Source organism: Xiphophorus couchianus, chromosome 3 (genome assembly GCF_001444195.1).
Source record: "Xiphophorus couchianus chromosome 3, X_couchianus-1.0, whole genome shotgun sequence".
NCBI lineage: Eukaryota > Metazoa > Chordata > Actinopteri > Cyprinodontiformes > Poeciliidae > Xiphophorus > Xiphophorus couchianus.
Window position 1 is genome coordinate 5,170,780 of NC_040230.1, and position 24,785 is coordinate 5,195,564.

The 24,785-nt window shown below is 37.5% G+C and overlaps 1 protein-coding gene across 3 annotated transcripts; it reads right to left on the reverse strand.

Moving 5' to 3' along the window:
- Positions 1 to 397: 397 nt before the first annotated feature.
- Positions 398 to 24,645, reverse strand: smarcc1a (SWI/SNF related BAF chromatin remodeling complex subunit C1a). 3 transcript variants are annotated; one of them, XM_028012268.1, is made up of 28 exons: positions 24,409 to 24,644; positions 21,714 to 21,833; positions 21,540 to 21,625; positions 21,191 to 21,272; positions 20,978 to 21,070; positions 20,810 to 20,879; positions 20,252 to 20,321; positions 20,011 to 20,086; positions 19,382 to 19,507; positions 18,715 to 18,833; positions 16,989 to 17,116; positions 16,033 to 16,092; positions 15,867 to 15,904; positions 14,793 to 14,911; positions 14,380 to 14,451; positions 14,150 to 14,263; positions 13,328 to 13,481; positions 13,132 to 13,239; positions 12,969 to 13,031; positions 12,528 to 12,786; positions 11,834 to 11,995; positions 10,101 to 10,156; positions 8,784 to 8,937; positions 8,399 to 8,577; positions 8,162 to 8,296; positions 5,466 to 5,835; positions 4,262 to 4,387; positions 398 to 2,856 (listed from the first exon to the last, which is right to left on the reverse strand). In XM_028012268.1, exons 1-28 carry the CDS (start codon positions 24,592 to 24,594, stop codon positions 2,765 to 2,767), a joined length of 3,417 nt encoding a protein of 1,138 aa, XP_027868069.1. In that variant the 5' UTR covers positions 24,595 to 24,644; the 3' UTR covers positions 398 to 2,764. The 3 variants fall into 3 exon arrangements, with proteins under 3 accessions (XP_027868069.1, XP_027868071.1, XP_027868072.1); XM_028012270.1 differs by having other exon boundaries at positions 2,718 to 2,856; positions 18,715 to 18,809; positions 24,409 to 24,645; XM_028012271.1 differs by lacking the exon at positions 16,033 to 16,092 and having other exon boundaries at positions 2,718 to 2,856.
- Between the last annotated feature and the right edge of the window lie 140 nt (positions 24,646 to 24,785).

Sequence of the window (24,785 nt, forward strand, 5' to 3'; positions counted from 1 at the left end):
ATAAAAATAATCTAACTTAAAAAAAAGTTCACTCTGATTTAACTTTAGACAGTGAGAAAAAAATAGTCTTTTTATTAGCTGTATGAAAATAGCTGATTTCAAATGTAAAAAACAATTTGCAAATTTATGTTTTTAATCATACTTTTGAGGACTTTATAAATAAATCAACTATTTTTAAACCTTGAAAACACCTAATCGAAATTCAAGCTTTTTCAAGGATTTCAAGCACCCTATTTATATAAGGAATATGATAGAAACAAAATGTTTTGATATTCAACTGATTTTCATTTTTATCCAAATGTGGAATATATTAAAAATCAAACTGCACATTTAAACCTAACTCATTTTGTCTTATTACTTTATACAAGACTTTTAAGTAATGAGAAAATCCCAAACCGATTATTAGAAAACAGTTTATTTGACAGTGTCTAGGTCCAAGTACCAACAGACCCCATACAAAATAAAAATAAAAACAAAACAAATGCTACAAACAGAGAAAACTTCCATCTACACAAAACTTCTCTTTAAAAATACATTACCATTAACACAAAAAAAGCATCCATAAAAGATAATATATGTAAGAAGGGAATCATGTCATGTTTAAGTGAAGATAAATCACACATCTAGTTAGATGTTAACACAGGAAAAAACAAACAAACAAAGAGGGCACGGTGAATGAGAGCGCGATGAACGAATGTTTGCGTTTTCTTCTTCCTGCAGCCTGGGAGAAGAGGGCAGCGGTGACAGCAGTCATGTGGGCAGCACTCAAAAACAAAGACTAAAAAAGGAAAGAAAAGGCTAACAAGAGGTAGCTAAAGGGTGCGAGAGGTAGCAGAGAGCAAGAGGAAGATTTCTAGAAGAGGTAGCTAGCAGATGAAAGAGGAAGAGGTAGCAGAGACACCGACAGCGCTATAAAGGAAATAGGAACAGTTTGAAGTTAAGGTACCGTTTTTGGGTTTAGTAGTAACTTGTGTGAACTTGTGACTTATTTTATATTAAAGAACTTGTACACAGGAAGCAGTTATCATATGCAAAACAGATCAAATTTTACATCTATAGGCTTAAATACCGACAACCGAGACAATGGTCAGGGAAAAACAACAGCGATGGTCGTTAGGAGTAATTGCAAACAGAAACGTTTGTTTATAGTTTTGGCTATTGGTGAAGTGAAGCCGAAGTTTAACGTCACATTTCGACAATATTCTTTTCAACCAAACAAGAGGGTACTACTGGACTGCATCAACAGAAATTTCAAGAATCAACACATCATTTGTTTTTCTTTGTTTCGACCACAGATTGCAGAATATTGCAGAGCTTTACGGCGATTTGTGAAAAGTGAGAAACGGAAGAGGAGGAGGTGTTAGCGAGGTAGGCAGTGCTAGGCGTGAGGAAAAGGAGCAGAGGAAGAGGAGGGTCGAATAGCTACAGAATCGGCACCGTCTCGTTCGAGCAGAAACGCAGCGTCTCTCACTGTGTGAAGGTCAGCAGAGGATTTGTGTGTGTGTGTGTGTGTGTGTTTGTTAGAGGGTCAGTGCCAGGTTTTAACCAAGATGTGGGTGTGTGCATGCAGCCTCCAGTGTTTGCCTGAGCTTAGCTTACATTTCTCTGTGCGTTTTCGCGCTCTGGGAGCTGAGACAGAAGAACGGATGTTTACAGTCTGTGAATCCTTTGGCGGCCCGATCAGATCTGTAACAAAATTCTATATTTAAACAAAATAAAAAATTAAGAAATACTTCAGCTTCGGATTTCTAAGCTTTATTTATTCATATTTTGTTGCTGCTGCTATTGTATTTGAAGTAAAATGAGGTCAGCCTGCACCTGGAAGTAGCTTCCTAACAGCATCAAATATATTTATGACATAAGATCAGAGCAAGGCAGGTGTTTAGTTTAACTTAAAAAGAAGAATGCTGCCATCTTGTTTGTAGAAACTGATCAAAGCAGCTAAAATGTGACGCATTTAGAAGATTCCTGCATAATTTTCTGATATTTTCTTTAATCTGCAACATAAAAGCTATTAAAGACTAAACATATTACACCTACCAGCTTTGTTTGGGAGAACCTCATCAGAAACATAACAGTCTTTCCAGCAACATTTGACCTAGAAGGCTTTTCGTCTGAAGGTAAATCGTAACTTTTTGTCTCTATTGTAAATTTCTGTAACTTCACAGACCAAATTCAAGCCTCCATCTGTCTTCCAGGCGCACACACACACAGAGCTACAGTGTATCATTTAAAAAGAAGAGCGAGAGGTAGATACTCAGCAGGAGTGAGGGCAGGCTGGATCCACTCACATGTCACAGCTCAGGCTACTCAGCACACAGACTGGCTGTCTGGCCCAACAAGCCTCCTCTAGGGGTTTATCGCTTAAGGAAACGGGGAACAGGAGAGCATGGGGTTGTTTTTGTTACTCTGGAAAGCGTTACAGTGTCATTCGAACAAAATAAGAAGCTGAAAAAGGAGGATTTTTCAAAAATATTTTCTGTCTCCTTGTTTGGTTTTCTATACACAGGATTGTTGTCTTCAGCCTCGCTGTTACTCGACAGAGTGTAAAACAGTGTTTATTACTAGATGAACCTCGCCGCTGTGCCCTGAGAGGAAGTCTGCATGTGTGTTTGTGAATTTGGATCCCAGAGTTCTGGGTCTGTGTGTCAGGGGGAGTAAAGTTTATGGTTGCTTGAATGTGAAGGAGAAAAACGTAGCAACAAGCAAAAGTCAGAGACAGAGTTTTAGCTTTATGCACGTGTGCTTTTTCTGTTTGTACGTCTTAATTGTCAGACACCCGGCCACTTGGGGGCGCTGGAGGAGCCACAGGAGCTGGAGGAATCGCCTCTGGTTGTGCAGGTGGGGGGCCAGGATCTGCAGAGAGAAGCATGCTAATTTTAGAAAACTTTACAGGGCAGGTAAGAGCAAATTTTCAAGATTGTTCCACTGTCAAAGGAAAGATTTGACTTTAACTAAAGTAGGAATATACTAATTGCTACTTAGTATATTGCTTTGAAAATCCAACAGAAAAAGAGATTTGATTCAATGAGTATCTCAGCAAATTATTATGGAAAAGTTACTGCAATTAAAGCAACCTCAGCTCTTTTGGCACATGACTGATCACAAATACCCAAAAGTGAGGCTGTCACAAATAAATATTTTGATATAATCAACATTAAAAAAGAAGAAGAAAAAAATTAAACCTTTGTATCTCTACCAAACAACTTGACAGTGAAGAATTACACAAATACAAAACCTGAAAAATCGAGACTCATCAGAACAACAGTCAGCTGGTACTGAAATGTAAAACTGCAGTCGTAGCAAGTACAACCAGACATGAACAAGTGTGACGGCTCAGACCAAGTTTTCTTGCCCATAACAATTTTTTTTTTTACAGCAGTTTTAATGACATAATTTCCATCTTTTCACCCAAGTATCTGATTTAGTTTACATATGTGAAACTAAATCAGATACTTGTCTGTTTGTTTTCAAAGCTTCTGCAGCCTTGAAGGTCCTGTCATATTTATTTAATCTGACTTTTATATCGTTGGTTTAAAACATGCATTATAATTCTGCACCAGAAGTAAATCTGGGTGTAAACAATGGCTGAAAATTATAACTGTGAACTTATGAAAGAAGTCTGTCAATAAGTGCATCACAGTAAAATCCCACCACTCCTACAGATCCAAATGAATTTCTCTACAGACGTTGTAGAAAAACACCACAAAAAGCCATTGCTATTAATTGTGCTTTCTCTTTATTAGCTTCCTTTGTTATCATCTTGTGACAATACTGTCAGCTCCAGTTGCTGAATAAACTTTAAAAGCAATCCATAAATGGTGGCATCAATTATTACTTCTATAAAGAAAAGTATGAGAAACAAAATAAATAACTCAAATTGTTAAAATATTTAAACACACAAAAACCGAGTTAAAATATATTTCCATGACCAGAATCTTTAAGGTTAATAACCTGCATTTGTAAAACTTTTAATGAAGACAGATGTAGTATGAAGCACTTAGGGGTCAATCATTCTGTCTTTCATTTACACAATGATAGGGGAAAGCTACAGTGTAGCCACATTCGCCCTGTGACTATTCAATCCACGCCATGGGGCTCTGACCACCATCAGCAGGTACAGTGTGTGAAGTGTCTTGGCCAAGGAGCAACAACCGAGGCAGACGGAGCAGGTGTTCAAACCGGCAACCCACCAATTTCAGGAAGAACTACAACTCTCTACAACATAATCGTTAGTTGAAGCCCTAATTTTTATACTCACACATGCCATTGGGGGCTCCAGGGTGACGTGGGGGCATCATGGGAGGCATGCCCCCTGGTGGCGGTCCGGCAGAAGGCGGAGCGGACAGCATCCGTCCTGGCATGGGCTGACCCGGTTCCATCGGTCCTGTAGACAAGTGGACGCAACCCAAGACATTAAAATGTTAGGATTTTTTTTTTCAACCACACCTTTTATTCATATTTTAAAACGGGTTTCCTTTAAATCAAGACTAAAAACCTGCCTGTTTAGAGTTTCTGTTGAATCATAATAAATGGAACATTGATCAACATTTCTGCTGTTGCAAAGTAACTCCAAAATATTCCCTCTGATTCAAAAATAATAAACAAATAAAGTTTTAAAACAGGTTTTTTATCCACATGGATAAAATTGGCTTTCATTCATTTTTATTAAATGTTACGATGAGTTTAATGAAGGCACTTTACAAAATTCAATCGTTGTTCTGGTTTTTGGAATTGTTGACTATATGATGTGTTTATGTTTTCATGATGTGACGCGCTTTTAATTACCTTGCTGCTGAAATGTGCTATACAAAAACTTGATTGATAAACAAATAATAAATATTTCTGCATGCCCTGCGACAGACTGGCGACCTGTCCAGGGTGTACCCCGCCTCCCGCCTGGAACGTAGCTGGAGATAGGCACCAGCAACCCTCCCGACCCCATTAGGGACAAGGGTGCACAGAAAATGGATGGATGGATGGATGAAATATTTCTGCAGTTAAAAGATGTTGGTAACACTTTATTTGAAGGTTATGAATAAGACTGTCATGACACCGTCATAAACATGACATAACACCTGTCATGAACACGAGTAAGTTTTCATGAACATTTATGACTGTTGTCATAAAGTGTCATTCGGTAAATCATGACACTTTTAATACAAAGTTGACATTATTCAAAATGTCTTCGTTATGACAACTTGACATTAACCAAGAAATCATGATCTGACATTAATTTTTGTTATAAAGGTATTACTGATTAAACTTTAGCTTCAATAACATAAAGCTACATAATTTTTAAAGTTTAATCAGTAATACTTTTATAACAAATTTATGTCAGATCCTAATTTCTTGGTTAATGTCAAGTTGTCATAACGAAAACATTTTTGTCTAGGTTAATGACAAAAATGTCATAAAACTATGACTTCTCCACACACACAGAAAGTCTTAAATTGGCCTCTGACCTGTCTGTCCTGGGTGGTGGGGGGCCATGGGATGGTGGCCCATTGGAGGGAACCCAGGATGCATTGCAGCACCTGGTGGCGGTCCTCCAAGGTGGGGAGGAGGCCCGCCGTGGTGGGGCGGTGGTCCTCCATGGTGAGCAGTAGGAGGGCCGCCGTGGTGGGGCGGGGGTCCGCCGTGATGCATACCGTGTGGAGGGGGACCGGGGTGGGGTCCAGGTCCAGAGCCCTGACCTTGAGCCTGGGCGGCTGCAGCAGCAGCGGCGGCGGCTTGCTGCTCCATCTGTTGTCTGGCCTTCATCTCAGCGTATTTTAGCTGCTCCATGTGGAACGCCTGGCGCTCGGTGAGGAGCTGCTGCCGCTGAAGCTCCAGCTGCGCAAAGAAAGTCCAACACAACCAATTAGTGGTCGAAAAATCACTCCTTTCTTAGATGCATCATGACAATTTGACTGAGGAAGTTATAGGAGCTTGCTGCCAGCAAAAGGTTAATAAAAGTATGTTAACTAGTGCTTCAACCAACTACGTTTAAAAAGCTAATGGTAAATGGCAGAGCTGTAACGATTCATCAGATGAGTAGAACTTATTTGAATAATCATCAGAATAATTTATAAATCACTCCATTAATGAAGTAACTGTTTACAAACTTTCTAGTAAATAGGTAAAGATATGATTTCATGCCAAGACTGTGTTAAGAGTTAGGAGGAAAGCCCCAGATTAATTCACTTATTGGCTATTTCTTACACCTTTCCACATCTATTAACTTAAACCATTGAATTTCATTATATTTGCCTTGATGCTCACTAGTACATAATCATAAAAATATTAATGTTTACTTGTTAAACTTAGTTATATAATATTTGACATGAGACTGCAGGAATCTATTTGCTTTTACTGAATGTTTTCTCCATTACCCAGACAGTTTCCGTGTAGAAGAGCCGAAGAATGATTTGATGTGTTTCTGCTGTTCTGTGTGGATCTTTACAACCACAATGTTTTATATCAGCAGCCCAGGTTTGGTTTCTCTCCAGTTCTACAAAAACTTCTTTAAACAGTTCTTTTCATGAAGTGTTTGCATCTGTGAAACTGGGCTTGAATCCCACCGCTATGAAAACACAGTTTTCCACTCCCACCAGCGTCTCCAGGACACACGCTTTGAAACTAATAAGCTAAATCACTCATGTGTCCCATGAAGACCACTGTCGGTTCAAACTGCATCACTAAACAACTGCTTTGTTCTCGAAAACCTTCTCCTAGCAGCTCAATTTCTAAAGCTGCCAAGATTTTAAGTTTTGTTTCTGCGTCAGTATCTTTGAAAGACCTAAGACTAACTCAGATTTAACTCACCCGGTGAGAACATGTGCTGATGGACTATATGTTTCTTGGCTACATCATCAAAGTGACCACAGAACTGGGCTGTATGGTACAGGAAATGCAAAACAGACAAGTACTCTCAACAAAAACAAGGGTTCCCAGTCTCTCTTATAATAGCCACCTTATTTGCAGTAACAAAAAACAAAAACAAACACAAATTCAAAAATTAAAAGAAGAAAACCAGGATGAACCATAAAAAATAAATAACCCAGCAGCTTTATGATTTCAGACAAGAGTAATTTGTCTTTGGGAAGCTAACAGAATTAGGTTTATCGCAGATAATCTAGCATTTCGTAGTGTTTTCAAGCTCACACATTGTACAAGTATTTATTTCAAAATGGGACTGTGTGTTAAGTGAAGTGGAGGAGGTGCAAAACGTGGCCTGATAAATCCAATTCAGAGCATTTTCTCATTCAGTGAGTGACACTGGATTACCAATGGATGATTTAACCAACATTTTCACAAAATAACAACCTTAATCTAAAATAAAGAAACCCCTGTTTCACAATAACATGGTATTTAAAACTTAAATATCCACCATTATCTAGTCAATTTTATTTAAAACAGAAAAGTAACAGTTTTATAAAAATAAAAATAACATACCACATTTTGTATCACGGTTATAGTGCTGCCATTTATGCCATATTTATTATTTTCATACATAAACTTTTGGAACTTTAAAACACACTCTAATTTTAATAATAGATTTTTTTTATAATGCCTTTTATATCTTTAGATCTCAAAGGGCAGGAAACAGGAACAAAATAAGCAGTTGTATTGAACAGATAATTAAATGAATAGATACATAAATAAAAGATTAAAACAAATAAGTAAGAAAATTAACCAAAAATGTTGCTAAAAAGAAATCTCTTAAGGTATTTTTTAAAACAGTTAGTAATAAATTGACCTTTTTAAAATCTCTGTTTATCACAATAATTACTTATAGTATTAGCTTTCAACTAAACATGTTGATTCTGCAGAACAGTTTAACTTTTTTGGACATAAGTAATTGGGATAAACTGATGGGAATAAAAATGTGTCATGCAAACACCCCAATCGGGATAGTTCATCAGTTCAACTTGATCAAAATTAATTTATAACCTGAATAAGAGGGGTGAGTTATGCCGATTGATAATCTGAATGGCGTGAATGTAAACACAGTTAATGTTAATAAATTTGCTGTGCTGCAAACTTCTTTGACATCTCATTATAAAGGCTTTAAACCAATCAAGATGCACAAACTAGCTTTGTAAATAAGTTGTTGATCGATCTTCAGGGTGAAAAACGCGTTTTTCTCCCAATTCCTAACATTTAAACTCTGACTTACAGCTTCCTTTTCGCGGTCCATGATGGTCTCCAGCTCTTCGAAGTGCCTCAGCTTGATTTCCAACTTCTTCATCTGGGTTTCCACTAGCAGAGCAACCAGGGACTTAATTTTCCTTTCTTCAACTGCTGCCAAGTGCTGAGAAGATGGACGAAGTAAGATGATAAATATCCAGGAAACATAATTCTGCTGCAGGCCAGCATAACGGAAACATGTGATCTGTTGAGCGGCAGGCCTCACCTTGGCTTTGGTGGCTGCAGAAGCGAGAGCAGCAGCGGCCGCTGTAGCGATGTTTCCCTCTCCAATGTCATGCTCCAACTTCTTCTGCTTTTCCTCTCCCTCCTCGGTAGCTGTCTTCTCCTCTTTTTCCTTCTCTTGGTCTGAAGATGAGGTGTCCATAGTTTCATCCTTATCTTTATCTGAAAGAAACAGTATAAGAGTTTTTTTATTACTTCATTCCAACAAAACAATCTCATTTCTGTAAAATAAAATGTTTCGAAGGACTGAGAACGTCTTGATAGATGAGGTTTTTTTAGGCTACAGATTTCTAGTTTGTCTCCAAAAAAGTCTTTTTTTTGTTTTAGTGGTTCGTTGAAGAGACGTGATGACTTGTATTATGTTTTACCTGCTGAAGCTGTTTTGGTCTCTCCTTCTTCCTCCTTCTCCTGTTCATGCTCTGATCCCTCTGCTCCCTCCTTCTTCACCTTTTCCGTGCTCTCCGTCTTGTCGCTTTTCTCTGCCGACTCACTGGGCTTTTCCGCCTCGTCCTTCATCTCAGCCTGAAAACAAAAAAATCACATACATGAGCTTAATGTATGAGAAAAGACATTATTCTTTGGGACGACTTAACTGTATTAAGTCTGTCTTGTGAAATTAGGAGTGCATGAAATTAGAATATCTGCTGATGGTGATATTTGTAAATATTGAGATATTTATGGTATCAGGTGCAATATTTCTTTATTTTCTTTTGTCCTTCATTTCTCATTTGTGCTTCGATAACTCCAGGATCTTCACGCACGTTGGACAAAGTCATTTGTGTCGGTGTGAACATCTGCTGCCGTCAGACTCTGTCCAACTGACTAAACTTTATAATAATATGAAAAATGCAAACTCATACACCAGGAATATATTAGCCAGCAGTTATTGAACTCCAAACAGTCCTTTGCAATACGAGTATGAATACTGCGCACACAATGATGATATATTCACGATATATCGTGCAGCAGCCCGATGTAAAACAACAATTTACATCACTGTGAATATGTTCTACATTAAATAAAGACTGCACTGCTGTAAAATGCAGCCATGTTCATTGTTTGTGGATTATTAGTTCAAATGTCTCCTGTAGTGATCCAATCCAAGCACCTGACGCTTGTTAACGAAGGATAATGATTCAGCCACAGACACCACATGCACTTTGGAAAAGATATTTACTTTCACCTGCAGCTCCTTCTAAACACAGATGACTGGAAGGATAAACTTTATTCACCCCTTGGGAGACAGAGAGAGCACTTATAAAAGGAAAACTGATGGTTGCCAAGAACTATTTAACACCTTAACAGATTTAAACTGTGTATTGATTTTCCTGTTTAAACATAATGAATGTTCCTGTCTGCAGATGTAACGACATGACTTCAACCATTCACACATCACACCAACGGCTCGTTGTGTACAGAAATGGTCAGACATGACCATGGTCAGTGTTGATCGTTTGATATGACAAATCTAGAAAACCAATGACTACATGTAGGGCTGGGCGATAAATAGATCTGATCAACTAATCAATTTATTTATTTATTTAGACTCAGGTAAACTCTATGATGGTGATTAGGCTGGGCTATGATTTATCCTCAATAGTTTGAGGAATTACACTTTTTTTTCTAAAGATGGTTTATCAATATATTTCCAAAATAATTTTTTATAAGTTTCCTTTTTATCTCACCTTATCAGCCTGTTGGGAGTCCGAATCTGTTTCCATCTTTTCTGGTTCTGCGGTTTCTGCGAATGAAGAGGTGAAACAAAATATACATCAGGAAAATAATTCATCAAAACAAACTCATCCTTTTTTTTTCTTTCACAAAAACATGTTTTATTCCTTCAGATAAAACCCCTTAAGAGGAATGAGATTAGCAAGTTATTTTCAGTAAACAGACCAGTGGGGAAAAGTGTGAAAGCATCTGCACACAGGAGAGCAGCTGAATGTATGTTTACAGCTGAGAGTTAAACCATGTCACGGTTGCACTTAGGCCAACGTTAAGAGTCTGAAAATTGATTGTGGGTCGGGCAAAGTGCTTCAGGCCGAGTGAGAACTGGAACACATTTAGAGTTATTGATCACTAACTGTAGTTGAAGAGGGCAGTAATTCAGGCAGCAGAGCCATTTTATCAGGGATCATATGTGCTGTGATGACAGTAAAAAGACACATTTTTAAGATACTGCTCAGCAAAAATCAAGAGAGACAGAACGATGACCCAGTTTTTCTGTTTTCCCTCCACCCTACCCCTCTGCCCCATCTGCCACTGTTCTTTTAATCCACTGGTTACCACGACAGAATAAACACACACCAATATCTGCACTGCTCAGCGCGTGCTGATATATACAGATGCAGATCAGATCCTTCAACGATCATAGAGAGTCATCATCTCCTGCTGGGGTTTGTGTGGATTCTTCCTAAAACATTAACATATTCTCAGAGCACTAATCTGCATCAAAACTCCCAGCTGCATTACCTTTGATACTGTGAATGTGTGCTGCCATCTAGTGGCTGCACATTTTTTATCTGAAATATCTTAGGATTCATAAACTTATCCCACAGTAAAATTCAAGCACTTTTAAAAATTCAAGTTTTGAACTTTTTCACACTTTTGAGTAAAAAAACAATAAAACTGAACTTAAAAAAGAGAGTTTCAATTCACGATTATATATCATTTTCTGTCATTAATAATGTCTTGTGATGGTAATCTACAAGCTACAGCAGGGACACAGTAAATGAAAATATAACAAAATGTTTTAAAATGTCTCACACACACCTTATATACATGACTGCTCCAAAAACAAAATATTAATTTAACAAAACATTTCCTCTAATTTCAATTATGTTGTTTAATGTATAAAATATAAACTTTATTTCAATCACACAGATCAATAAGCCATTGAGAAGTAATAAATATTCATTATACTGAAAAAAATTCCAAACAAATTTTGTCAAGAGCAACTTAAGTGCTTAGACACAACATACTAATTCACAAAAAACCTCTAAAAAACATCAATAAGATATTAAGTTTTCTGGCATTTAGTAAATAGAAATAATTTTGCTAACATTAACTAACCAAAACCAAGAAAAACTAAGTGTGACCGAACTTCAAAGAGTGAGAAAAAAATCTGTATGTATGAATTTATTAGGTCTGAAATTTAATATAAATTATGTTTTCCAAATTTGGGTTTTTAATCAAATGTTAGATTGCACTTTATTACACAACTGTGCACTCAATGAATTTATACATAATTCAAGCACTTTAAAAATATTGAAAACACCCAACTGAAACTCAAGCATTTTCAAGGACTTCAAGCGCCATTACAAACACTTTATGTATCGTAAACTTGCCCAAAACTATTTTTCATAATGGTTCAAAAGAATAAAAAAGTCTCCTCTACATTTGTCCTGATGCTATGTACCTGTTTTTTCGGGCTCCTCCGGTGCGGTTCCTGCGATGCCGCTGCTCTCCAGGCCGAAGGTGGGGTCCACCTTGCCGGTGCTCCTTGCTGCCTCCTGGACCTTCTTGACGTGAGCTTCCACCAACTCAGCAGGAACTTCCTCACGCACGCGAGAAAACTCCTCTGGAAAAGGAGAAAGGCTATTTTTACCTTCATGTCCTTTAAATGCTACCAGGACTAAAACAATACACGGAGATTTGTTGATTAGTTTTTTGATTAACAGATTAATAATTGGATAGCCAAAGCTCCCTAATAGGAGAAATATTTTAAAGAATTTGAACTACGTAAAACTAAAATTTCACTTGACGAGTTTTGGATAGAACGTATTTACAGACAAAGGCTTTACTTTTATGTTAAATGTGAAATGTATATATTTTTTGGACAGTTGTAGCTTTATTGTTGCTCTGAGAGTGGTGTTCTTTCAACAGATGGCCTTTCTGTGTGTGTATACTGCAGTTAACAAAAATACATTTGTTGAGGATTATTTCAATAATCGATTCATCACGATTGATCCAATTAATGGTTTCAGCCCTAAAATAGTTGAATAATGTCATTGCAAATTCACAAATCAGATTCCAATGCATCAGCAACACCAAATTATAGTAAAAGTATGACACAAAACCTGATCTATTTCAGTTCTTCCTCCTGTTCTCACCTAAAGCTGCCTTGGCTGCAGCAGATGCCACTCTGGGATCCACCACAGAGGCCAGGAAGGCGACTGTGCTCATTACTGGGTTTCCGGACTGGCTGAAGGGAATGGGCTGGTAGGCCAGAGGGCCCAGAGACGTTTCTGTGCTCTCGAGGTAAGGATCTTCAATGGGCAGCCGCAGGAAGTGCAGGATACATTCATCTTGGGTGCGTGAACCAACATGCTCCGACACTTTGTTCCAGTCGTCTTTAAACATTTCCAGGGCCTACAAAGAGAGAGATCTTTATCAGAACAGAGTATTTGTTTCCAATAGAAAATAAACACAGGCAATGGATCCTAGAACATATTTAAAAATTTAACATTTACTGGTTCATTATTATAGTGCAAGAAAGTAAGATAAGGAAGAGTAAAGTTGGAGAAAAGTGTTCTTTGCATAAAAAGACTGACCTCAAGCAGTAGTAGAGTCTCTTGCTCAGTCCATTCTCTGGTGGTACCGCCTCCCTTTCCCTGCTGTGATTCAAAGCAAATACACATATAAAATTAGACCATTTATAAGTAATTTTAAACAGAATTTAAAATTGTACAGGCAAAATCCACTTTGAGTTCTCACTTTGGCGTTTTTCTTGTAGAGGTCAGGGCGGAGGCCAAAGTTCTGCAAGTCAATTGCTTTGTCTTTAGACTTATCTGCAAAGTTGGGCATTGGCTGAGGAGGAGGAATCTGCAGAACACATTATAAACGCCATAATGTTAACCTTTTAGCTTTTAAAGGTTTATTCATGACGGACGATAGAAAATGTTGTCCTTACAGGTGGAGGCCGGTGGTTGAGGGGAATGAGGCCAGAGGGAGTGTCAGCCAGCACAGTGAAGTGGGGCGTGGGAGGGGGGCCCATGGGTAACGGCCGACTCTCAGCATCCACCTGGTAATTTACCAAACCCCACTGCTCCAGGAATGCATGAACCCTGAAGATGATAAAAACAGAAAGTTTAAATTCTACCATTATGAGCGTTTTCGAAGTATTTATACTAGGACTGAGACAATTAATCATGATTAATCGATTATTTAAATAATCATCAACTAATGTAGTAACCGATTGTTAACTTTAACTTGTACGTTAACTTTTTAAGATAATAAAAAAATCTTTGGCTGTAAATATATTTTACCCAGAAATCACTGAATGGTATATTTTTAGCTTTACCTGGTTCAAATTCTGTAAAAAAAATAATCTATTATGAAGCACCTTTAGCTTAATTAATTGTCTAATCCAGAAAATAATCAGCAGATTAGCCCTACAATGTATTAGGTCAGACAGGAAGGTCTGTGCTTCTCACTTATTAATGTTAGAAGTATATTCTGGGCTGCAGATCCTTTGCTACAAATGATCAAGAGTACACTAAATGGATTGCTATGTTATTGCATTTTAGGCAATAAAATGTTTTTTTATTTAAAAAACAATTTGAAGTATTTGCATTTTAAATATATTTCTAATATTGTACAAAATGTTCAATAACAAACATGCATAATGTGTCAAATTTTATACAAATGCATAATTGACATGTTTTTCCTCATTTTTTGCAGAGAACTAAAACTGGGTAAAACTGAAAAGCTAAGAGCCACATATTTAGCAAACCTCATGATGGCACAGACGTCCCCAGTCAGGTTTCTGCGACAGGAAGTGGAGGTCAGGTACTCTTGAGGGTTCAGCCGATAAGTGTCAATCATGAAGTTACGATAGGCCAGATATCTGTGCAGGAAAACATGAGCATGACAGGAAATGTTTACATTAATACCAGAAATGTTCCTCACAAAGTAACATTTCCAACTCTATGTGGCTGATGCAGGACTGAATGTCAAACTCACATTTCTGGAGTTTTGGATTTGTTCTTTCCATTAAAGAACTCTGGAAGAGCTCTCCTCTCAATCTCATGGATGCTAAAAAGAGTTAAAACAACAATAAAAAATTATGTTTAACTTGAAGTAGGCATACATTAATTACTGTAAAATAGTCTGTTGTGATTGAATTTTATATAAAATTTAAAAGAAAAACTATAAATCTGGGTCAACTTAAAAACTCTATCACACTAACTTTCCGAATAAAATTTTATCTGTTGTTGACTCCTCAGAAGGTCCAGCGGTTTTTGACTTTATATGGACAATGCAATAGATTACAGCATTTATAAACCTTTGTACAAAGCATGTAATCAGTAAAAGCACTAAATGTAGCAAAAAAAAAGACAAAATAACAAAGATGTTTCCACTCTGTCTGAGCTGACCTGTTGTAGTCGAACCAGGCAGCATAACTGGGAATGATGATGTGATGAGTCTGCTCAGTTACATTGTCCTCTCCAGCATCCATCCGATTGACTTCTCCTTTGCCTTGTTCATCATCATCCTGCAGATACAGTTCTCTAAATAATGACACTAAAAATATTGTTTTGATTTTTTCAAAACTGTCAAACTTTAGTTTCTTAGTATACATTTAATATGCCATCTAATCCACAAAAACAAAACTATCCCAACCAAATATATTTCTTTTAAAGACAGCCCAAAGACAAAGTTCAAAACAGCCTCAGCTACAAAAGTAAAACTAAAGTGGACCACTGAAAAAATTAGCTCTACAAATGTAGCTCAGAACACTCAATACTGAGCTACTGGAGCCACATTTAAATATGCTTCCAGTAGTCTGATAAAAACAGCCAACAGGAGCAGGGTGTGAAAATTGTAGGTGTGTCAACTTAAATAGATCACATTTTTAGAGATGTGTTGCTTTCTGACCCCAGTTCACTCTGTGGTGTAGTAGAGTATCGGAGGAGACTGATTGGGACAAAATATCTTCCCAATTTTGAGAGAGAGAGTAGTATGTTTTGCGGTTTAGTACAGGTAAATTCCACTTATTTTACTTATCTTAAAAGACGTTTTCAACCGACAAATGGGATGGCAATATTTTTTCCCAATGAGCGTTAATCTGACAAATTAACATAATTCTGCACCAATAAAATACAAACTTCCTGGCACAGATTAAAAATATGGATTTCTCTGGAGTTTGAAGTTCATCTACAGTAACTGAAAACAATTTTTTAAATTTTTAAAATACTTTGCATTCCTCATGAAAGTAACAAAGTCTGTGTAACGTGCAAGTGAAATAGCTCATTGTGACATCACTGCTCCAATCACCGAAGGCCTTTTTATGGTGTTTGCAGCTTTTTAATGTTTTTTGTTTGTTTAGTTATTGGAAAATAATTCTCTATAATTTAAAAACTTCTATATTTGAAAATTCTTGATTTATCAGTTTACCAATAAATTTCAATTCACTATGATAAAAATAAAAAAGATACGTTTTTTCTGACCTTTCCACCGGACAGCACCGAATCATCCTCCATGTCATCTGGGAAAAATGCAAATAAACCTTATGTTAGACACATGGCAGCGCTAAAGGCGACATTTTAAGATGATTAAACACAATTATGTTACCAAACACACAACCAAGCATGCAAATCCAGTTAGGATACAAACCCAAATCTGCCATATTCCCTCCCTTGACTGGAGTATTTTCACTGTCTTTTTTTGAATTAGCTGTGCATGGAACAGAAGTGAGAAAAATGAACCAAGTGAAACACTGGAGGGGAGATAAAAGATTAAAATAAGAAAAACCTTCAGAAAGTATAATTCAGGGGCATGGAGGTATTAACCAACATGAAGCAAAAGTGGGGGGAAAAAAAGAGAGGACTCTAAACTAGACTGAATTAGTTCGGGTGCTTTGAAAAAAGATGATTTCTTTGGGGAGCTAAAAAGTGGGACAACATTAATGGGACTAGGTAAAAAAAAAAAAGTTCTCAGTTTTATGTGTTTGGTATTAAAGTATATCCTAAACTCACATCGAGGGGGAAGAAAACGTTTTGAGCCTGCTATTCCTCTTAATAGACCAAGTCTTAAAAGTTGGAGAATGATATTTTGTTACAAGATACGAGTATTACTCAAAAAGTGAAGGACAAAGAGTTAAAAACAAAACTATTGATAAGTAGGTCTGGAAACTTGGGTTTGTTGTAAGTGTAAATACTGCTGCTGCATTTAAACACCTCCACAGCTCCTCTGAACTCGATCACAGAGCCATCAACATGACGTGCAGAATGTTGAAACAAGTACAATGCTTCTGTATTTAGAATTACTCAAACAAAGTCGTCTTGTGCAGGATACCTTTAATTAATGTAAAGTTTTGAAAATTTTCTAACATTTTGAAAATCAAAAGGGTAGAGTATCCAGTGTCAATTAACTGGTTCTTTTTTTATTATTTTACACCCGGATAGTAACAAGTTCTGCAAGTGCTTCCCAGAGCAGAATGTTAAAAGTAATCAAAATTCCAATATGCAGAATAGCTCCTTGTGCAGCTTTCAGAAGCTTTGTTCCTGAAAAAAATAAAAACAAATCTAATTTGCTGTAAGCTTTGTCCTTTGCTTAAACAGCCCACATACCATTCTTGGACACACCATCCTCCATGCTGGCGCCGGCAGAGGAGTCATCCATGTCCTTCGTCATGTCCTCCTCAGTGTCCTCTTCCTCTCCTCTGTGTCCCCGTCGCTTCCAGTGAGGCCCTGGGTTCCTGAGAAAGTTTAAGGGTCAATTGAAACCAAATGGAAACTTTTCAGCACTGACTATTTTTTCTGTGTGATTCAACTAAACATTAAGAGAAGTTTAAAGTATGTGCCATAGATCAGCTTTAAATAGTGAGACTCATTATTCACTTCTTCATCATTAAAAGTATTTTACTGGGTCCTGCCATGTAAAGCAATAGCAGGAACCTATTGTTATCCTCCCAATAAGGCGCCTCTTTATTCTTTAGTTCTTCTTCCATGACCGTTAATGCGGCTCATACCCCTGCGTACCCAAAGTAAAGTGAAGACGGCACGTCGATACCATTTACGGTTTGTCCACAACTTGTCTCTAATTGACCCAAAGTTTTTTGATTTTTGGAAAACTTAAGAGTGTAACTGTCGCTCCTCTAGAGTGAGGAACCTAGTGCCATTTTTACCCCAAATCATTTTTTAACTCGCCCTCACGGCCACAAATATCGCACAATTCGTATGAAACTCGGTCATGACATTGATACGCGTGTCTGCTCCGGTAAAATGTTTTCGAAATTTCTCTAGGGCTTATGGTTTTCTGTCAATGTGCTTCGGAGTACAGTGATGCGACAGGATTTGCTGACTCTAACTCAGTCTCAAACAGACAATTGTCTCCCCCCTGCATGACCAGCTGCCAATTGATGGCAGACAATTAATTACCATAGCAACGGAACAAGGAGCAGGAAGAGCTGCTTAGGACTACAAATACGCATCACTGTAGTTCTATGGTGGAGACTCAGTTAAAACAGAGGAGGACTGAGCTGCCATTTAGAACTACTTGCTGCTATGGGCTGTATAGAACTGATTTAACTCAGTCACTGTTACACATGGGATGAGTTTGGCCCATTGAAATGAAGCTTACTGAAAATTTCAAAATAAAAGCCTTAAATATTTTTACATCAGGTAATTACTCTTTTTGGCTTTATGTGACTGGTTTATCCAAAGCACTGTTACACATTGGATTAGTGTGGGCATTCAATATGAAGCTTACTGCAAATTTCAAAATAAAAGCCTCAATATGCCCCTCAGGTTAGTGCACCGCCTGTGGTGGTGCAATAATATTATTCTGCATTATCGTTTTCTCTCAGGTTAGGGAATTCATTAGCATTAGCCTTTTAGCTTAAATAAGCTATTACCTATTTTTCTTACTCATTAGCCATGTTTAGTATACCGAATGGAGTAAGTCAATTACAGAGAACATGCTACTGATGCCCCACCTGCTACTGAAAGTATTTAGGCTTACATTAGCATTTTGGCTAATTTTAGCTTATACACTCATTTTAACATGCTGAATGGTGCAAGTCCATGTTAGGCAAGATGCTTGTGACTTTCCACACGCTAATGACTACTATTTAGCTAAGCTTAGCATTGATGCTCATGTTTAGCATCAGAACGCTGGGTTCAAACCGACGAGCACACTTTGGCAGGCCCCGGTTAAATTTCTTCAGGAATTTTCTAGTTTGACAAATACCATTCTGCCATCATTAAAAGGGGAGTTTAAAACAAACATCCATTAAGCCAAAGAATAAAAAAGCCATCTAAGAGTTTAGAAAATTCACTAAATTGCTTTTCTTACCCCTTCTTTCCTCCTTTTTTTCGGGACTCGGCTGGAGTGCTGGGCGGCGAGGGCGAGCGTCTCCTCTTCTTGCCAGCAGAGTTTGCCTTGCGCTCCTTGCGATCGGGTGTACGGGAAGACTGATCAGACAAACCCCGTGCAGCGTAGGGAGCGAGGGATGGAGGATGAGAGAAAGAGCGGCAGAATGAGAAGAATGGAACGGTTGCACACACAAGGAGGGGAAGCAGAGGGAGAACAACAACAGGGTGGGGGGGATGTTTTGGTGGGTGGTGGAGGAGACAAACAGGGTTCCTGTACACCGTCCAATCAAAAATAGTCACATTTGGCTAACAAAGTTGCATGTTTGCTCTACAAATGTTGTCATTTTCCAACTTATATTGGTCAAATCCTAAAGAAATTAAAACAACTAAACAGAAAGTAAAAACATTGACTGCCTATGTAGTAACGCTGACAGGAACCCTGAACTTAATCAGAAAGTAGACAAAGTGCAACGAAAGGTTTGAAAAAGGTGAGCAGCAGACAGAAGCCGGATGTGGAAAAGGACGACGAAGAACAAGGCCAAGATACAGGCAAAACGAAGCTAACTTGCAACAAAAAATACTCTCATACAAAACATGCACACATGCCGTCAAACTGAATATTTCAAACACAAGACACACAAACCTACCTCCTCCTCTTTGGGGAAGATTTTCTGTCGGAAGCTGACAGGCTTTTTGTTTTCGTCCAGCTCATAGTCTTCCTCATTCATCCACTCATTGAAGGCATCTGTGTCTAAAACCCACTTGGCATGAACCTAAGGAAGCAAAGAGAGGTCTTACCTCTGTAATATTTCCAAAGGATCAAAGGAACATTATTAATAAGCAATGACTGTGATAGCAAATAATCACCTCACCATTAAAATATTAATGAAATTATTTCATTTAGTTGGTATTTAAATTCAACTGCATTTAATTAGCAGTATCATTATAATTCTGCAGTTATTATTCCAAATAAACTGCATTTCATGACATTGGTAGATTTGTTTTTGTAAATTTTTTTTTTTAACCAGAAGCCCAGTTCTAGTCTTTTTCTTCAATAAAATCCCAAACTTTAGTTATAACAAAACTTGTAAAGTGATATTAGGAAACAGCATTTTTGAAACTTCAAGGCATTCAAAACTGATCTTTTCCAGGAACTAGCTTAAAAACTCAAATAATTTTGAAAAGAATCAATTATTTTAAACAGGGCAAAGACATGTTAAGGATTTTTTTTTTTCTTTTTACACAAAAAAACATTTTCATAGATCATGATACTTACCTTCCAGGGTTTCTCAGAGCTGGGAGGATCTTCCACATCACCATCCACCTCACCAGTGGATACCCATGTATCATAGCTAACAAAACATGAACCATCAGTGATCAGTCATGCAGCGTAAAGACAAGGTAAACTGAATTATTATTTTTAAAACACTTAAAATAAACATGCAAAACATTATCCAGAAAATATGAGAAAAAACCAGAAGGAAAATCTGAGCTTTTCAGCAACAGACTCTGTTCACCTGTCTGGGTAGAAGCCCCAGTGAACAAGGACCTGCTTGTCCTTCCTCATGACCGGACGCAGCCACTCCTCTGAAAAACACAAGTCAGTGTTTAAATTCTAAATGTTCAGGAGGAAAACAATACATTTACCATTTTACCCACTTATTACATAATTGTCTATGTTGGTGAAAATGGATATCTATATCTAAACCACTGTTCGCTATATTTTTATACAACTAAACACACATTATGTGGCATCTAAAAACAGTTGGATTGCACTGGGAACAAAATACATTTTTCCCCTGAATATTTTTAATACATTTTATATAATTAACAAGTAAATCTGTGAGTCAGAAAAACCGCAATCAAATTTATTTATATTGCATATTTCAGCAGCAAGGTGGTTCAAGGTGCTTTACAAAATAAAAACACAAAATTACAAAGTTATAAAGAAAACAACATACAGTCAACAACTGAAAAAACTACATTTTGATGAGTAGCATCACCAAAATCATACACATCAAATATGATACACATCAATTTTTCACTTATTATGGTTCAAAAGATTTGAAACGAACCGTCTTCCTGCTGTGTCAAAGATGGGTGAATGTGATGAGTTGCCTTTGACTTGTCATCAGTGACTGAACCCTGGAGAGGAGATTAGAAAAAACAACTAATACATCAGCATCTATTATAAAATCTACTTCCCAAATAATTAGGATTTTTTTGGTTTGACCCAAGCTCACCTGGTGCCTCTTGATGATGTCTTTGAGTTTGCTGACCTGCTTCTGCTCAATTTCTGGTGACAGGTAGACGAGGGGCCGTGTCAGGCAGTTATTCTAAAAGCACACAAACACTTTCAGGAAACCAATAAAAAGCTAAATGAAGACATATTTAGTCTAAATAACACACACTGAACATGTACAGTCAGCGGCTTTTCTCTAAACTCTTGCTCTCACCTGGACCAGGTGTTTTTCAACATTTAGGAACATTTCCACATTCCGGTCCATCCGAGACGGATTCTGCAGGTCAAATCTCCTCCTAATAGTGAATGTCAGATAATATATAATAAAAACCCTGATAAATATCTTCAATCAGTACTTATGGACATACATATTAAATCAATCAAGTTTATTTTAATACCACATTTCAGCTACTACTCAGTTCAAAGTGCTTTACATCATAAAAACACAAAAATACAAAGTAGGAGAAAACACAGTTGTAACATTTTGCCAAGTGCCGTCCTTACACATCAAAATGTTGGGTAGTATTTCAATTATTATGGTTCAAAAGAAACAGTTAACTTACCAGCCCTGCTCACTTTTATACTTGTATACTGATCCCAAGATGTGACAGAGAGTTCCTCCTGCCTTGAAATCAAGGAAACATTTGGCCTAGACGAGGAGAAGGAATAAGTGCAGTGTTTTAGAACTTAGGGTATGTAGTTAATGTCCTTTTCACAAGTAATGAGTGTGTTCTTACAGGTAGCTTGGTAAGAGGAGGATTGTTGACCCTGCGTCCAAACGCATCCTCTTGAAACTGAAGCAGTTGGACCACCAGGCCAGCCAGGGACTTACTGGATGGAGAGTCATTCTGGACATGCTGGGGGGACACAAAGACAAACAAGTTAACTTATCTCATATTTTTAACTCATGTTTAATGAAACAGAAATGCTCCAAGACCTCCAGTCAAAGAAGGCGGTGATAACATCAATAAAATTAATAGTAAAATTCAAAGGAAGAACTCAATCAGTGTTTACCACTGCCTCTCAGTCCATACATTCCTCAGCTTTTTCTTTAAGTTTAAAGAGTAAGATAATCAAAACACATATAAAAAATGTCTACAATTGTGATTTCAAGCAAATAAACCAATAATGAGAATGCCTGAAGGCAGTAAACATGCCATCATTTCTAAAAACGCCATGGACTACATGAATAAATCAGAAATCAAGTATCTAAATATATGTATATTTTTTTAACAAAAGTTCTGCTTATAGATAAAATGGAGATAGAAATGCATCAGAAAGTAGCAGTGCTAGGCTCTAAAATACAAATTATGCTCAAGTAAAGAAATATCTCATATTGCACTTTTCTGCAGTCACCAGTGAAAATCAGAGGTGATCTGGGAAATAAGCTGGTGACTGGAATCAGCAGATTTTCAGCTGGATCTGCCCTGACCAATGACCAGACAGAAAGTAGAACATTTGGTGACCAGTGAATGCACAAAGTACAGCCAGGTCACCCGATAGACCCCACTCCTCAGTGTGGATGCATTTAGTGTGTGAAGAAGACTCAAAGTTAGATATTTTTTGTATTACTGATGTCTATTAATCAGAATTAGCATGAGAATCTGAGCAACAACTTAAAAGGAGGCTGTATTATCAGCAACACATCAAAGACATCTTTCCACTTTATTCAGGCTGCAAAAGAGCGAGAGAGCAAAACCCGCAGCAGTTAACAGGGATGTTGAGCAAAATGTCGCAATACTGTTCTGTTTTATCCTTTTACCTCCCAGTGAAAGTGCTTTAATTATAAAATCTTGTTATTGGGGATCTCAGTGATAAGGTAATGTGCTACATTATTCAGAACATAAACATATTTTTTCTAATGCTTTCTGCTGAACAGCAATTGTTACTGATATGGAATTACATTGACTCTGACAAAAGATAATTACTGATAACACACAGCAGGAAGAAAAAAAATACTTTGTATTGTTCTTGCATTTTATATTATCTCTTAATGAGAAATCCAAATTGGCTAAAATCCATTTCAGGAGGTTACATTTTTACAAAATCAAAAGATTGGAAATCATCCACAAAATTATGAATAGTGTGTCCCTTCTTAAGATTCATAAATAATACCAGGTAACTCATAACTAACAAGTAGGTATTTCATTATGAACAGTCAGAACCACATATGGATCCAAATGAACCTATAAAAACTTTATTTTTTGGAAAAGGCTGATGGAGGTGCAATTACTAAGCAATAAATAGAATTTGTTTAGGTACATATTGACGGATATTTTCTTATTCAACAATTCTGCAGTTCATAGGATAAACTACCATCTTTAGAACATTAGTATGGACACACAAATAAGTTAATACATAAAAGAACATCTTCATAAACTGATATTTGTATATATTTTAACACTTGCTCAAGGATACTTCAAGAGCGTAATATGTCTGTGTGCATAGTGCTTGCCACGATAAGTTGCATTCTGTATCACTTTCCAGGCATAAGATACACGTCCACATACATAGATGACCTTTATTATAAATCTGAGCACAGAACTGCTTGTAACAAAGGAATCACATTTATATGCATATAAATAGCACTGCTTATGCATGAGCAAATTACTTCCTATATTAGATTTCTTTTGTGAAACTGTATTAAAGGCGATAAATATGCCTCAATGTAAATCCAAACATTTCTATGTATTATTTAATTCAAATTTTACCCAGATTACAATCTTAACAATCCCAGTTTAACAGTGGGCTAGATTTGGAGCAGTAGGGGAACACTCTTTGTTTGGCTAACTGAAGTGTGTGAATGGAGCCTGAACTGTGATAAGCTAGTGTGTTGACAAAACACAACCTGCTGTTCTACACAAAATGTAGCTGGGTTTGAAATCTGTACAGTGATCTAATGACTGATTTTATTCCTTAATTTAATACCCCAAAAACTGGATGAATGCGCATTTATCCATATGATTTGTATGAAGGCTATCCCGTGACTTTTCCGTTAGCTCCTGGGGCCTGTTATTATACACGATGACATAATGTTTTATTTTTATTATCTTAACTGAGTAAAGTTTCAAATGTGTTTTTTCTGTAATAAAACCCACAACCAGCGCATTCGATGGACGTTTATGAACATGTCCTAAACAGTGTTGCCATTTAGAAAGCTGCATGAGAAGTCAGGGAGCTAACTGTGGCTAGGTTAGGTTAGTTAATTCCCACTAGTACTCGTGTGAATACTGCGTATATCTATAATCTATCGTATTTTATAAGAACACGCAAACAGCACAGTCCTAAATACGTTTATATGCGTATAAATCAAGAACATGTGTCTCGAGATAGTACTTGTGAGGCTACACGTAGAAGATGTAGCAGCTCCATTGTGCCAACGAGAGGCGGGCCTTCATAGAAAGCAACGGAGCAAGAGAGCAGCTAGCTCACCTTCTTGTAGTGCTTTCCGATCCAAAGTCGCACCGTCTCAAGCTGAGAAATCGTTTCCGAACTTTCCCAAAATTTCGTAGAAGGACCGCCGTCTTTCTTTCGGGCTACCGCCGTTCCGCCGCCGACCAGACCCGCCGCTCCTCCGCCTGAGCCCGTCCCGCCTGCTGCTGTCGCCGACGTCGCCATTGTGTTTAGCTCGCTGCGTTGCCTTTCTCCTCCAAAGCGTCCCTCACCTTGCAAGTTTTCAAATGATATTGCGCAGCCGCAAAACTCTAAATGGAAGCGCTCATGGGAAACGTAGGCAGAGCCTCAAGGAAGAAGAAATGTAGGCATTCAAGAATTATTCACCTTCAACCCCTCACACAGTATTTTGGCTG